At 30.0% G+C, this 14745-nt stretch overlaps 1 protein-coding gene across 2 annotated transcripts in view; it reads right to left on the bottom strand.

The window, feature by feature from the left end:
• Window positions 1-14745, bottom strand: part of wdb (serine/threonine-protein phosphatase regulatory subunit widerborst) — a 198194-nt gene that overhangs the window by 49069 nt on the left and 134380 nt on the right. For both annotated transcript variants that reach the window (XM_085815958.1, XM_085815959.1), the window contains exons 2-5: window positions 13404-13600; window positions 6356-6457; window positions 5986-6078; window positions 4730-4860 (exon numbers count right to left, since the gene is read on the bottom strand). In XM_085815958.1, the coding sequence (XP_085672084.1) occupies window positions 4730-4860; window positions 5986-6078; window positions 6356-6457; window positions 13404-13600 (523 nt within the window). The remainder of the gene's footprint in view (window positions 1-4729; window positions 4861-5985; window positions 6079-6355; window positions 6458-13403; window positions 13601-14745) is intronic.

The following is a 14745-nucleotide window of genomic DNA, read 5'->3' as shown; positions in this document are numbered from 1 at the left end:
TCTTTCAGTAATAGCAGATGAAATTACTGATGTGTTATTCAGTTCACAATTGGTTGTACTTTTTTTGATAGGATTTAAGTAACAAATAACTGGTTGAGAGATTCTGGGAATTTATGAAAACGATGCCCGGGCAAAATGCAAAATCTAAAGTAGCCAATCAAGTAGTACACAAACCAGAGAAATTAATATCACAGAACTATGATGGAGCAAGCACGATGAGCAGTCATCACACTGGTGTTCAAACTTTTCAGTGTACCAAGAAGAAAGCACAATTTTTGCACTACTATGGCACATCAGTTTGATTACTATGATCATCTACTATGACATCAGTTTTGATTGTTAAGCAAACAATCAGTCAGAATCAGCAAGTTCTGAGTATTTTTTTAAACCTAAGTGGCATTACAGACTTTTTCAATAACTTATAAGGTATTTCTCTCGCCTTCCTAGCTTGCCTTCGTGGTGTAATGGCTCTGCACGCTGGGCCGGTAATCCAGAGGTCCGTGGTTCGATTCCCGGCGAAAGCGATTGCTTATTTTTCATCTTGCCTGCTTCCAAAGAATACCTAATGTGTCTACAGTGGTGCCCGAACAAAAAAAAGAATGGTGAACGATGATTCTCAACACCCAGCACTTGGCAATTGTGTCCCCTAAAAACCTCAGTCGCCCTTTAAAAGGGGGAGTATATAAGATATTTCTCCCGCCTTCCTAGCATGCCTTTGTGGTGTAGTGGTTTTGCATGCTGGGCTGATATTCCAGAGGCCCGTGGTTTGATTCCTGGCAAAGGCAATTGCTCATTTTTCATCTTGCCTGCTTCCAAAAAATACCTAATGTCTCTACAAACTCTCCACAGAGAATGACTATTCTAGATGAAATTGTTAGGAAAAGGATACCTCATGGTTCAGCTACTAGATGGAATTTTACTCCTAGTTGAACCATCGATACAGTATATGAATATAGAGAACAGATGATTAAATGCATGGAAAAAATAGAGTCAATATCTACACAAGCTACGGCAATAAATTAAGCATAATTAGCCTTATGTTAAAAAATTAAGAATTTGTGTTTTAGCTTCCAGTGTTTCACAATATTATGCTGTGTTATAAAACCAACTTCAAAATATATTAACTGATGTAGTAGCCGTTAGAAACCAAGTTAACAATTTCCAGTGACAAAGGAGATGCCAGAATCCTACGATACTTCAAGGAAAAATAAAGAGAGGAAATATTCGTATGCCATATTTTATAGACTATAAGGTGCACTTTTCTCTTCAAAAACTTGCCTCCAAAATTCAGGTGTGTCTTACACTCAAAATTAATATAAAAGTGTCCAATGTTTGATTTAAAATTCTAGCCAGTCTTAAAATGGCCATATATTAGATGCCACGAGAAACCCATCTGTATTTGGCAACAATGGATTCAACTGACAGCAAATCACAACACTGTTGCCCTCCCACTATCACAAACCCAGAACATTGTCTAGCCTATGATGCAAGATTGCACTCTGTGGTGTGCCAATGAACTTAAACTGAAAGTAATTTGTGTTATCAGTAACAGTACAATATTTTTTGTTAGTAGCTAGTTTTGTAATGAAAAATAAATAAATAAATAAAATAAAATAAAAATAAAAAAAAAAAAATAAATGAAAGGTATTCATATGATGCGAGTTATAAATTGAAAGTAATAGCATATGCAGAAGAACATGGAAACAGAGCAGCTGAGTGGCATTTCAGCCCTCCACCAACAGAAAAAAACTAGCCGCGGAAACAGAGCAGCTGAGTGGCATTTCAGCCCTCCACCAACAGAAAAAAAACTAGTCGCGATTTGCGGGATAGTAAAGAAGAACTTAAAAAAAATTAGGAAGACTAAATAGATGACTGAATGCAAAATGGCCAAAACTAGATGATGATGTATTGAAATGGATTCAAGAACACCATCATTAATGGCATTGGAATTAATATAAAATTGATTCAAATACGCACTCGTAAGCTAACACTAGAGTGGAACTTAACAGATTTTAAGGGAGGAGTTTGTTGGTGTTACAGGTTTATGAAGGTTCATGGACTTAGCATGTGAACCAAAACCAAAACACCTCAGGAAATTCGAGTATGAAGAGAAAATATTATCTTTACATTGCTTCATTGTTCAACATCGAAAGAAAGGCAGTGTGGAACTAGGCCAAATAGCAAATATGGACAAATTAATCTAACCTTTGATCTGCCGAGTAACAGAACTGTTGTCATGAAAGGTACTAAAACTGTAACTATAAAAACAAGTGGCCATGAAAAAATGCACCACACTGTTGTCCGTTCATGCTGTGCCGACGATACTAAACACAGTCCAATGATCATTTTCAAGAGCAAAGCAATGCTGAAACCTTCTGAAATAGTGCCAAGTGTTATTGTTCATGTACATGACAAGGGTTGGATGGCTGAGGCTGGTTTGAAATTATGGATTAACAGAGTAAGGGAGAGAAGGAAATCTGCTTACTGAAGAGTTCTCTTTTTGTGCTAGATCAGTTTAGTAATCATTTGAAAAATTCTGTAAAAGAGAAATTGAGACTGGGAAATACAGAACTTGCTGTTATTCCGGGAGGACTTACTTCACAATTGCAACCTCTTGATGTCTTGATAAATAAACCATTTAAAGTGTATATGAGAGAGGAATGGAACAAATGGATGATAGATGAAAACCAACATGAATTCACGCCAAAGGAAACTTTAAAACAACCTACAATCAAACAAGTGTGTCAGTGGATAAAACAGTTATGGTCTAAAGTCAGAGAAGATATTATTGTTAAATCTTTCAAGAAGTGTGGCTTAGGTTACACTCAAGACCATCTTATGATTACCGATGACAGTCAAGACCATCTTATTTATGAAGAGGACAACGATCATAACAAGGAAGAAGAAAGAAGGAAAGGTCAGATGACAATTTTCAAGGATTTTAAAGGTCAGTTTAGTTTTATAAACTATTTTTTTTTTTTTTCCTTTGCAATTGAATAATAAAAAACGGTTAAAATGTTACTTTAAAAAAAAAAAAAAAAAAAAAAAAAAAAAAAAAAAAAAAACCTTACAAATTAAGTTGCATCTTATAGTCCATAAAATATGGTAAAAAAAAGTAGAACTGTAATAGATAAATATACAAGTGATATTATCAAGAAGCAAGTTAAAGAGAGATTTTGTTTTCTTTCTTGCCTTTCTGCTATTTCTTTCTTCAAAACTCCAAAATTCTAGTACTGCAAGAAAAAGTTTCTTAAAACATCTTTAAGACAACTATGAACGAGGACAAACAAAGCTCTCTAGCCATGATCTCAATTGGGGGGGGGGGGAAGAACGATTAAAAATATCATCTAAATTTAATGGAAATGTTATTGACTTGTCTTTAAAAAAAAAAGAGAGAGAGAGTTGATGATGATGATGATGACAACGAATTGATTTAATTTACAAAAATTGTACTTCACTATTTTGTAATCAATATTAAAGATATATTGCGAGCAGTATTACGGTCTTATTACATTCCATCGTAAGAGATAAAACATTACAATCAATTTTTTTTTTTTTTTTTTACCTATGAGAACTTGTTTTCTTTTAGTTGAATTATTTTCCTTTAACTTGCAAAAATGCAAATGTATTTCAACTTGTAAGTCATGTTGTATCTGCATATTTTATTTTCAAAATCTGCTTTGTGAACCTCCATTTTTTAAATACCCCACGAACCACCATTAATATCACATTTGCATTACATGAGCATTAAGTAAATACATGTTACATACAAATGTATGATTTTTATTTACATATACACACAGAAACATGAAATTGTATGGAAATTAGACTCCCAATTAAATGGCCATTATCGAAACAGCAAAACTTACAAATGAAAAATGCATCTCTAATGTTGTATAAGAATATTTATTAATTTTTTTAATTCCTATTTTGAAGCAGAATTGTACAAGTTTTCCATAAATGTAAAATCAAAATCAAAGGTAGGCAAACTGCTTTACTATTTAATATATAATTTATCAGAAGTTCAGTACATTTGCTGCAACAACTACATAAAATATTTCAAAATTACCATAAGCACTGCTGTTGTTTAAATTCTTTCTACGCACAGTACTGTGATGTCTATGAGTGCAGCATATGGTATGTTTTTTCTAGAACTGCTACTGAAATTTATGACAAAAAGTCTTGACAAAAATATAGCCAGTTAAAACACGACCAATCCAAAGGAAATCTACTGTATTCAATTTTTAAGCATTAAATACTGGATTTAGAATCTTGATGGTTTCTACGTACATGATTTGTTTTCTAAAATACTAAATAAGTATTCAAAAACTTCAAAAACTAAATAAGCATTTGTTTTCTAAAATACATATTAAATTTAAGAAATTTTAAAATTGATTGGCAATAAATATACATTAAGAAAACTTAATTATTATGCACTAAGGAAGTATAACTTTTTTAATCACTCTTAGCATTATGCAAAAAATCTTACACAAGGAATTGTAATAAGCAATTAAATGTACATAATATATAGAAACACAATTAAAAGTTAACAATAATGGTTTTCTTTAATTTTATATAAAAAAAGTTTTGATAAAATTTAATTGATTAAATACATCAAAAAATAATTGAAGAGACAATATGAAATATAACAATCTTCAATAACTCAACATTATTTAAATGATTATTATGCATACTGAAAATACATTAAAAAGAAACAAAGAGAAATTACCTAAGAAATATATTATTTATCTGTTTTCTAATGAAAGCCCTCAAACCCAAGAATTTCCCGTATATCCTGTGTAATACCGTTTTCAAGAATTCTCTCTCCCTAGGATCTTCACTGTCAAATAATTCCAAAAGCTAGAAAGAAAGGGGGAATAAAATTGTTTTCTCCATAAAACTGACAAAATTAGATGCAAATGAAATATTATCACATAAATGAATGTTTTTTTTTTTATTTATTTATTTAGCTATAGCTGCACAAAGTAGATAAATGGCTCCCAATGTTTGAATACCAGTTCCCCAGGGAAATGAGCTTATTTTTGGTAGATTATGAAAAGTTTCATCTGTTCTCTGTTTCATAATATAAAAGTACATACTAGCTGATAATTATCAATTGTTTCTGCATGGAATGTTGATTTAAGACAATAATTGCTTAGCAGGTAATTAATTAGAGTTATCAAAACAGCTTACAATATTATCACCTCTTAAAATTTTAATAAAGAGAGGAAAAGCTGTTTTAAGGATGTAAGCTTCTGCATATCTTCAAAAATGCATAACCAAAAAAATTACTATTTTATATATAGCTGTTACTGTTGTTTTAAATAAGATCCCTCCAAATGCAAAACTATTTGTTCTAGGATATAATACAATTTTTTTTCGTAACAATAAATGCAACTTAAATAAAAAAATTTAACATAAATCACTTACAGTCAAGCCTGTGTCATAAGTGTTACTGATTTTTGTAGAATATGAACAGAAACAAGCTTCATTTTTAGTTTGGAATGCCACAATTCCTACTTATTTTTATGTTATTGAAGTTAATCTTGAAAAAACCGCTAATTTTTATTATTATTATTTATTTTTAATTAAAATTTTTAGTCTGTATAATTTTCTTTTGATTTTTGTACATCTGCCATATATATACAGTACAAAACTTTATTTAGCAATACTGTCATTATTTTGAGTATGAGTAAACTTATAATGTAATATTTTGAAGGCAAATTTTATTTTTATTAACCAATAAGAATGAAATTAATGAAAATAAACATGAATAAAAATTAAATGATTGCTATTTCCCAAATTATAATTTATTGTTATTACTACATACACTATTTATAATTTAAACATTTATAACATCAAAACCAAAGTACAAATGATGACAACTTTGAGAATACTACATAAAGTCACTACAAAAATGTAAATTTGTACATGATAACAGGACTGTAATTTGATAATGAGGTCTTTGATAAAGAAAAATCTTACTTGAAGAACAAATTTCTGGTCAATAACTTTTTTACCAATTACTGGCTGGAAGTCTGGACTTTCCAAGAACCTCAGGAAAAACTCGTAGACCAGCTAAAGTGCAAACACGCAGATTTCAGTTTAACCAAAAAATTATAAAATAAATTGAGAAGTTAATACAAAAAGCTTTATTAAAACTTTTCAATTCCTAAAATATTAATTCAGATGAAAATTTAATACAGTAAAAATTTCAACTGAAATTCTTCTCAAAAAAATAAACAAATTTTTAAGAAAATATTTCACATGCTTCCAAGAAACAAACAAAAATTTGATTAATTTTTAAATCAGATTGGAAAAAATCTGAAGATTTTAAATAAAACAAAGCAGCTACCTGCAAGTGCGGCCATGAGGCTTCAAGAGTAGGATCATCTTCTTCAGGATCAAAATCTGGATTTTCACTAGGTGGCAATGTGCGAAATAAATTGCAAGCAATCTGCAGAATATAAAACAAATTCAATACGCATTTTTAAAAGACAAATAAATATGACATATTTAGACAAGAGAAATGAAAAATAATATGTTTTATAATTAAATAGTAATTTTACATAATTTTGAAACATTTTTTTTAAAGATTTTTTTTATAGCACAATAAGGCAGTAAAATTTTTTGAATGTAAGAAATGTCTCTTCAGTTACTTCAATAAACAAAGAACTAATGTAGAATGATATAAATCAAGAACATGTTATTGGCAATATTCTCTTTGAAAACATGAACGGTGTAATAAGAGATAAGTTAGGTTGTCATAAAACACATGGGAGCTATTTGTTTAAGGAGAGGGTTTTTTTTTAATTGCACAAAAAATATATTTCCTCGTGCACCACGTGAAGTATTAAACGACTTACAAAAATGTTAGTAAAAAAAAAAGACACACACAAAAAAAGGAGAGGTACTTCATGGAGGAATTGGCTCTTATTCACATTAGACACGTGGAAAATTATAAAAATCAACTCGGAATAGAATGAAATAAAAATCAACTCGGAATAGAATGAAGCCCTTTTACCTGGAATAGACTGAAAATTCGGATAAATTTATTTAAAAAGTGTATTCTAGCCAGAAATATAGAACTCAAACAGTACAGTCTACCATATATTATCTTATAGAGGAAAATATCCAACATTATATTTTATTATTATATTTCATTCCAGGGAATTTAGAATCCCACTTGCATACTCTAGAACATGTGCTTGAAAAATTTCAAAAGAGATGTTTATGTTCAAGAAAGAAAAAACTTCAAGAAAACAAGAAAGAAATCTAGAATGGGTGTTAAAAGGATTACCTGCTTTCTCAGATGCCACAATATAAAAGTACATATTTTCCCAGCAGTAAAACTGTAAATCATTTTGAATAAAACAGGTAATTTTTGCCATGCAAATGATAAAAATATGATGCAGTGATGTTGTTAAAATTTTGATTTTAAAGTACCTTCCAGGAGTAACCTACCACAGAGAAGGTTAGAGAGAGTTTCATAATTTCCTCAGAGGTAGAATACATTAATTGCATTTGCTTTCATAATAAATGCACTGCAACTAAGTAATAATAAAAAAGAAAGAAAAAAAATCAGTTTAGATGAACCTCTAGAAAGCTGTAAATGGTGCTTACTGAACAACAGGAAGTTTTAACTCTAAAATCAAAATTTAACAGTATTGCCTCAACAGAATTGTATCATTTGCAGGGAAGGGACCCAAACTTATAAACCTCCAGAAGAAAAATAATTACTTTTCTTGTGCAAATGTTCACAAGGATGCTCAATCAAAAATGTAAAATATTTTTAACTGTGAACTAAAAACATCAATCGTAACAGATAAGAATCCTCTGATAACACAAAGCTACTTGTCTTTCTAAAATTTTATAGGCTACAAATATGCTTCTTTGTCGACAATGATGTCCCTGAATAAGAATATTTATAAATAATTATTTTAACTAGTAATTCAATGTTTAATTATTAACAGTCAAATGTCGTTAATCCGGACTCGTTGGGAGTTCGGCGATTCCGGATTATCGATTTTTCTGGATTATAGATCATCAGTTTAAATCTGGTAAGATAGCATGCAGAAATTATAAAATTAAAAATATAAAACTGTAATTTATGAAATAAAGAACAATTATGATTTAAAGGGTATCAAAATTTACAAAAAAAAAAAAAAAAAAAAAAAAAAAAAAAAAAGAGAGAGAGAGAGAGAGAGCTTAATATTTATTTGTTTACTTTATTAAACATTTCTTTCAATGTAAATTGTTTAAGTTGCTTTGTTTTATGTGCTAATACTTTCTCTTTAATTCTATAAATACAGACATAATTTCTTGTTCAGTTACAAAGTTCCACTGTTCAAGTCCTGTAATTGCTGTGTCGAGAATACCTACTAACTTGTCAATCGAAATTTTTTCGTTTTCACTAACCTTTTTGTCACTTTCTTCATGCCTTTATCCTTTTTTTGCAGCAATTCCACTTTTTGTTTGATGGACATCGAAACATACTTTTGCTTTGTAGATCCTTTGGGAGCTCCAGCATCGAAAATTCTATTTGACATAATCGGAAGTTCAAGCTTACTTTTATAAAATTGCTCTAACAGTCTGCAAAAAATAATAAGCCGGATCCAATTCGAAGATTAAGGAACAACGCAATCTGCAACATTAACTGAAATAGATAATTAGATAATTTTAGCTTATACCATCCGTTATACATTACACGCGCATGCGTAAACGTACTATGTGCTTGCGCACACACATATGCGCAGCCGTAAAGGTCTTATGCGCATATGCATTTCTGCAACGCGATGCATATACAGACAGTTTGTAGCTTTGAGGTCCGGATTATGGGTGTTACGAATTAACGACTTTTGACTGTTTCGGCAATTTTAATAAGTAACATTCAATCTTGCATTCTAAATGTATTTGCTGTGCTTTGACCCTTTGCTAAGCAACAAGATGAAGTGGCAAAGAAACTGGCAATATATACACTTACGGTTGGCCCATATTTTATACCGGTAACAAACAGTGTATAAAATGCGAAATATGAATTAATTGGAACTTTTGCCAATCCGAATTCTAGATCATTAGTTTAAATTTAGCAAACTGAAAAATAAAAATTGTCAATACGAAATAGTTTTATTAAACACTTTTTTCAACGTAAGTTGCTTAAGCTGTTTCTTTTTCCACCCTTTCTTCTCTACCTTTTTATTTCAGAGGCATCTGCTAATAGAAGCACATCTTCCTTTACGTAAAGGTTTAAGTATTTGCCTTTGTTCTTTATTCCAAAATGGTCCCAGACCTTCTGTGCATGCTTATAATTTTCTTCAGCAAGTTTGGAGTAAAAGGCCTTTTTGCATGGTAGCTGAGGCTTTTTGCATTTCCCCCCATAAATCCATGCAGTCATAGGGATACACTCCCTTACTTGTTAGTAGGTGTAATTCTTCCTGACGAAAGAATCTGGATATCTCCCTAAACTTCCCCTTATCCTGGTTCCTCGTCAAACAATCCAAACTGGAAGCCATAAACATTTTTGGTGCTAATACTTTCCCTTTATTTTATATACAGATATAAATTCTTGTTACAAAGTTCTATTGTTCAAATCCTGTAACTGCAAATCCAGAGTTTTCAGTACACTGTGATTCAAAATCTTTTCATTCTCAACAACATATTTTTCACTACTGGTAATGATACTTCCGGTTTTAAATCCAAAATTCAAACTTTCATAAGTTAGTTGTTAAGAATATTAGTTTTAAGGGAGGGCAAGCTGGATCAAATTACAGAGAAAAAGCACAATTTGATACCTTAATTCACTTATGTTCCTCGGAATTTAATTTTTTCTCATTTCCCTGCTGCTATGCAACAAAAGAAAACCAGTATGTACAACATTCCACTACTGACAAGTATCTCTTGGGACATCACTTATTGTTGAGATTAGGTAGAAAAATGCTATCCTCCCTAACCACTCAAGGACTGAAAGTGTGACCCTGACCTACATCAATGTATAGTCATTTGGCCAGAGTGTGATCCTTAACCAGCAAGTATTTGAAACTGATGTGGAGGAATCTCTATTAGTTCATAGAAAACACACTTTTAGGAACATCTGCTTTTTCTTGAACCCAATGCATCAACGATGCATTTCTCATTTTAATTAATAACATTAAAAATCAAGAATGCATGTCCTGTATGACTACAGATATGTATCGAGAATATACAGGAATAAATGTGTTGAACTCGACACATTTGTCATATATATATGTGTGTGTGTTATATGAGACCTATACATAAATATGCATGTAATAAAAATACATTTTAGAAGTACTGATGTAGGAACACAGAGATGTAGAAATGCAAAAACAACAATGGCATAGATACTTGACAGCTTAGATTGTAGATCCGTATTAAAAAGGAATAATTTTGACAGCATAGAATGCTAATCCATAATGAATTGAAAACTTGGCAGTAGAGCAATATTAAATATTCATTTTTATTCCAACTGATGCTAGTGGCCACAATTTATTTGGCACTCTGATCACACCTATTAAAAACATTTACATTTTTTATTTTATTGTGATAGGAAGAGCGCACAGCGAAATTGCACCCAAGTAGCCCAGAGGATGAAGTGAAGCTGCGCAATTATCCAGCAGAAAAGCTCGCCAACAGGAAGGTTTTGGTTTAGGTTAGAAAGTTTTTAGCTTGGAAAATTTTGAGTTCAAGTTTTCAATTAGCTACATCATCAGCATTATGCAAGATAGATTGATCTGGAAATGATGCAGACCAAAAATGTTACATAAGTTCTCCCCTCATTTTTCTTTTAAGAATAAAGAGGAAATATCCAAATTAAACATCAGGAATTAAGTGACTATTCTTAAATTAAATTTACAATGAATTTAGAGGCTATTCTTGAATTAAATCATAAAGTTGATTTGCATAATTTTTATCTTATACATACATACATACATATATACATAAATAAACATTTCTGGATAACAAAATTATTATTAATGAAACAAATCTTTGTTTCTAAAATGGGATATAATTTTGAAACTCCTTACATGCTTTGTAGAGAGACTTCACTTCTGCAAATGTTATTTTATTAACTTCCCCACCTTCACATTAAAATACATTATATTAATTAAGTTAAAATGCAGCCTGCAAAGATTTACAAAAACAAAATTAAAAAAAAATTATATTATTTTTCAACTATTTATACATAAATATCATACGTAACATTCTAAGTTGTGTGAATCATCTATTGTGCATAGTCTGATGGTGGTGATTCAAATTTAAAAATATATCTTGATTTCTTTCAGTTTCCCTACTGATTAACACGAGATCCAATTATTGCTTTCATACTTTAGTATTTCCCGATTTTTACTCTCTTCATTCCTGGAAATTAATATGTCACAGCCTTATCTGATGGAACAATCTGTGATAGATTTAAAACATCTTTATTTAGTTCAGCTAGAAATCTGAAACTTAAGAATTAATATGCACTACATTTAATAACATTAAAGTAAAGATATCTGATTTTATTGAAAATAAAGGCACATCACAGTCTTTGAAATTAATTGAATTTTATACCCATTTTCAAAGCTTTTTGTGATTTTTCCCTGCCTAAGCAAAGTTTCTAACACTCTACTTAAGTCAGTATGTTGTTTTATGTTTAGAATTTCAATGAATGATGAGTTGAGGTCACATATTCTTATATTTATATTTTTTTAATGTGTAAATATATTTATGGGATCTGTGTCTACAACCAGAAAGCAATTTGTAACTTACAGTTTGTAATTTTTTCTTTGTGGCATCAAGCAAATAGTGAAAAAATGAAGAATCAAAAGGATGCTCACCTTAACAAGTAATCTATGCACAAGCCTGTAAGATAACTATTGTGGGTGCACTGATTTCAGTGTATTGCTGTAGTTAGCATTAGCGCTTACTGAAATATGACTTCCATTGCTACAATAAAGAGTAAACATTTAACTACAAAATTCATTATGAATGAAAATGAGTCAAACTCCCTGCTATTCATTTAACTACAGTACTGAAGTTATCTGTCATGCAAAATCCTTGTTCTGTATTTTCACATAAATACATATATAAATAAATATAACTGAGAATGTAGTTTACATTGTAAATGCAGAAATTTTAAATACTCAAACAACTATTGCAGAAAATTAAGTGAACTTGTTCAAATTCACAATTTACTGCAATTACAATATTTAAGATACACACATTAAGTTGTTATTTATTCGTAAAAATATGTAAAACTTAATAAAATGAATAAAAGGTAAACTATCAAATTTATGGGAAAATGATGCCAATTGTATTGTGAGTAAAATAATCAAGGGGGGGGGGGAGCCGTAAGCTTAAAAATTGCAGTTCAAAAATTCAACAAACAAATAGAACGTTGTTTACTGCAGAATCATTTTAAGTTAAATACTAAGATTTCATTATTCTAGCCTTTCTATTCTCCTCAATCCAAAAGGAAACAGATTAAAGAATGATGCAGTACAGTAGAGATACATCATTTAGTAGTTGACTGACAACATAAAAAGTATTAGATGAAGTTTTCTGCTGAAAATAAATATTCTGGGGTGTTTACTTTTGAAATTCGATGATCACATAATTCTTGTCTTAATGCAAGTTATATAAATAATTTAGTTGCCATTATTAGCAGAAAAATTTAAGTAGCAGTTATGAATAAATTTATTACTACTTACCTATGCAGTTTTTAGTTAATTTTGTATTCTGTGATGGAGAAAATTCAACAGACACATTAAAAACCCAGATATACAGATGTGATTGTGTTTACAGAATTTAATGGCTGCAATTCATAACATATGCTGCAGACTTATAAATCGAATATTAAATATATATATATATATATATATATATATATATATGAGCAGAAACATAAAACCATGAAACAATCATTCAGCTCAAATGGGAACAGAAACACACCTATGTAAAAGCTAAAAAAATCTGGCAAAACAGCAACTTTATTTGGCCAAAATAAGGTCACTGTTTTGCCTAATTTTAAATCATTAAGCTATAAATCATGCAATTCAAAAGCTGTGATTTAAAAACATGATCCATTAATGTACAAAATGAAATGCATCAATGGTAGTTGTTTACATAAATGAAAACTTATGAAATCACAGTGCTTGCCTCATTCTAAATGAGTCTTTGTACCTTTTTAACGGGATTTCTGTTTGGAGCTGATCAAAATTCTATAATTTGAAATTTTTTTCTTATGTAGGAACTGAACATATAATGTCCTATTTTTTACAACAGCCAGGGTTTACATAAACTAAACACAAATGTTTTAATAATTTTCATATTGCTAAATTCTCTGATACTAAGAGTGAAAAAAATTCATATTACTAAAAATAATTTTAAAAACCTATGCTTACCATTCGAATTATTTCTGGATATGCAGGCTCTGTTAATACACCTTTACCAGCTGTAATATAATCTACCAACTCATTTAATGTCGCCCGTTTAATTTCTTTACCCTTTAAATCTGATACTGGGTCCATAAAATCAAACACCATAGCACATTGCAAAAGTTTTCGAATAAACAATTCCTCTTGCTCTGAAGGGGGAACATCTAAAAGAAAGAAAGAAAAAAAAAAAAAAAAAAAAAAAAAAGATAATCAATTACAAAAGAAATATATATATATATATATATATATATATATACATATAACAAGCAAGGGAGTTAGTACAATACTGTATGACCAATTTGGTCTAGATAACATTTTGCGCAATATGCTGCAAAATAAGTAAATTAGAAATTGTAAGTTCGCTTAAAAGTTACCAGGAGCTGTGGCTCCAAAAAGTTCAACACGTTTTAAGAAACATTGAAGGGTGAGAAATATGCTACATGAGAAAGGAAAAAAACACAGTAAAACACTCAGCATTGGAAACTAGTAAAGGCAGAAAATACAGTAAAATACCTATGGATGTGCCATTTGAAAAATTAATACATATGAAAATCAAACCAAGTAGCAAGTATATATGCATACATACATAAATAAAGATTCAGTTCTAAATTACAGAAAATTATACCCAGGCTACACTTTAAATGACATGTCAAGAATCTGTTAACAAATTGGCTCTTTCCTGAATGAAAAAGAAAGCAAGTAATGCATCCCCCCCCCCGCTAAATAAATATTTGTTCCCTCTTTTCCTTTCAATTTACACTTCATATCACTTAAATCCCCTTATCTTCTCTCAAATTTTTCAATTAAAATATAAGGTAATAATGGAATAGTTCATATTTTGAAAGCCAATGATATCCAGATCATTGATCCAAATAAAATTTGAAAAAACAAAAAAGTAAGTAATAAAGAAATTGCAAATAATAATATCTAACTACTTATCAGCAATAATCAAATAAATCCATTTTCACTGTCTTAAATGCAGAAATTTTCATAAATTATAGTAAGCAGATAGAATGAAATAAATAAAAAATTTCCTAATATCTCAATAAAGTAATTAATTTTATTATAATTTTAATATAAAATAAATTCATATAATTAAAACTGGAAGCACTGATGCAAAATACATAACAATGATACTGTTAATTCCATTTAAAATGTATGTGATAATAATGCTTAATGCTAACAAAATAAAAACAGAGAATATGAAGATTATAATAAGAAAACACTGAATTTTTAAATGATGCTGCAGATATATATTTTCACATCAATATTACAGGACTTAAGTAAAAGGGATGAAACACAACAGTTT

This window comes from Stegodyphus dumicola, chromosome 4, assembly GCF_044657685.1.
Source record: "Stegodyphus dumicola isolate Sdum_Otavi_A_Nest chromosome 4, ASM4465768v1".
NCBI lineage: Eukaryota > Metazoa > Arthropoda > Arachnida > Araneae > Eresidae > Stegodyphus > Stegodyphus dumicola.
Note: the sequence above shows the minus strand (reverse complement) of the source record. Positions and strands in the feature narration are given on the sequence as shown.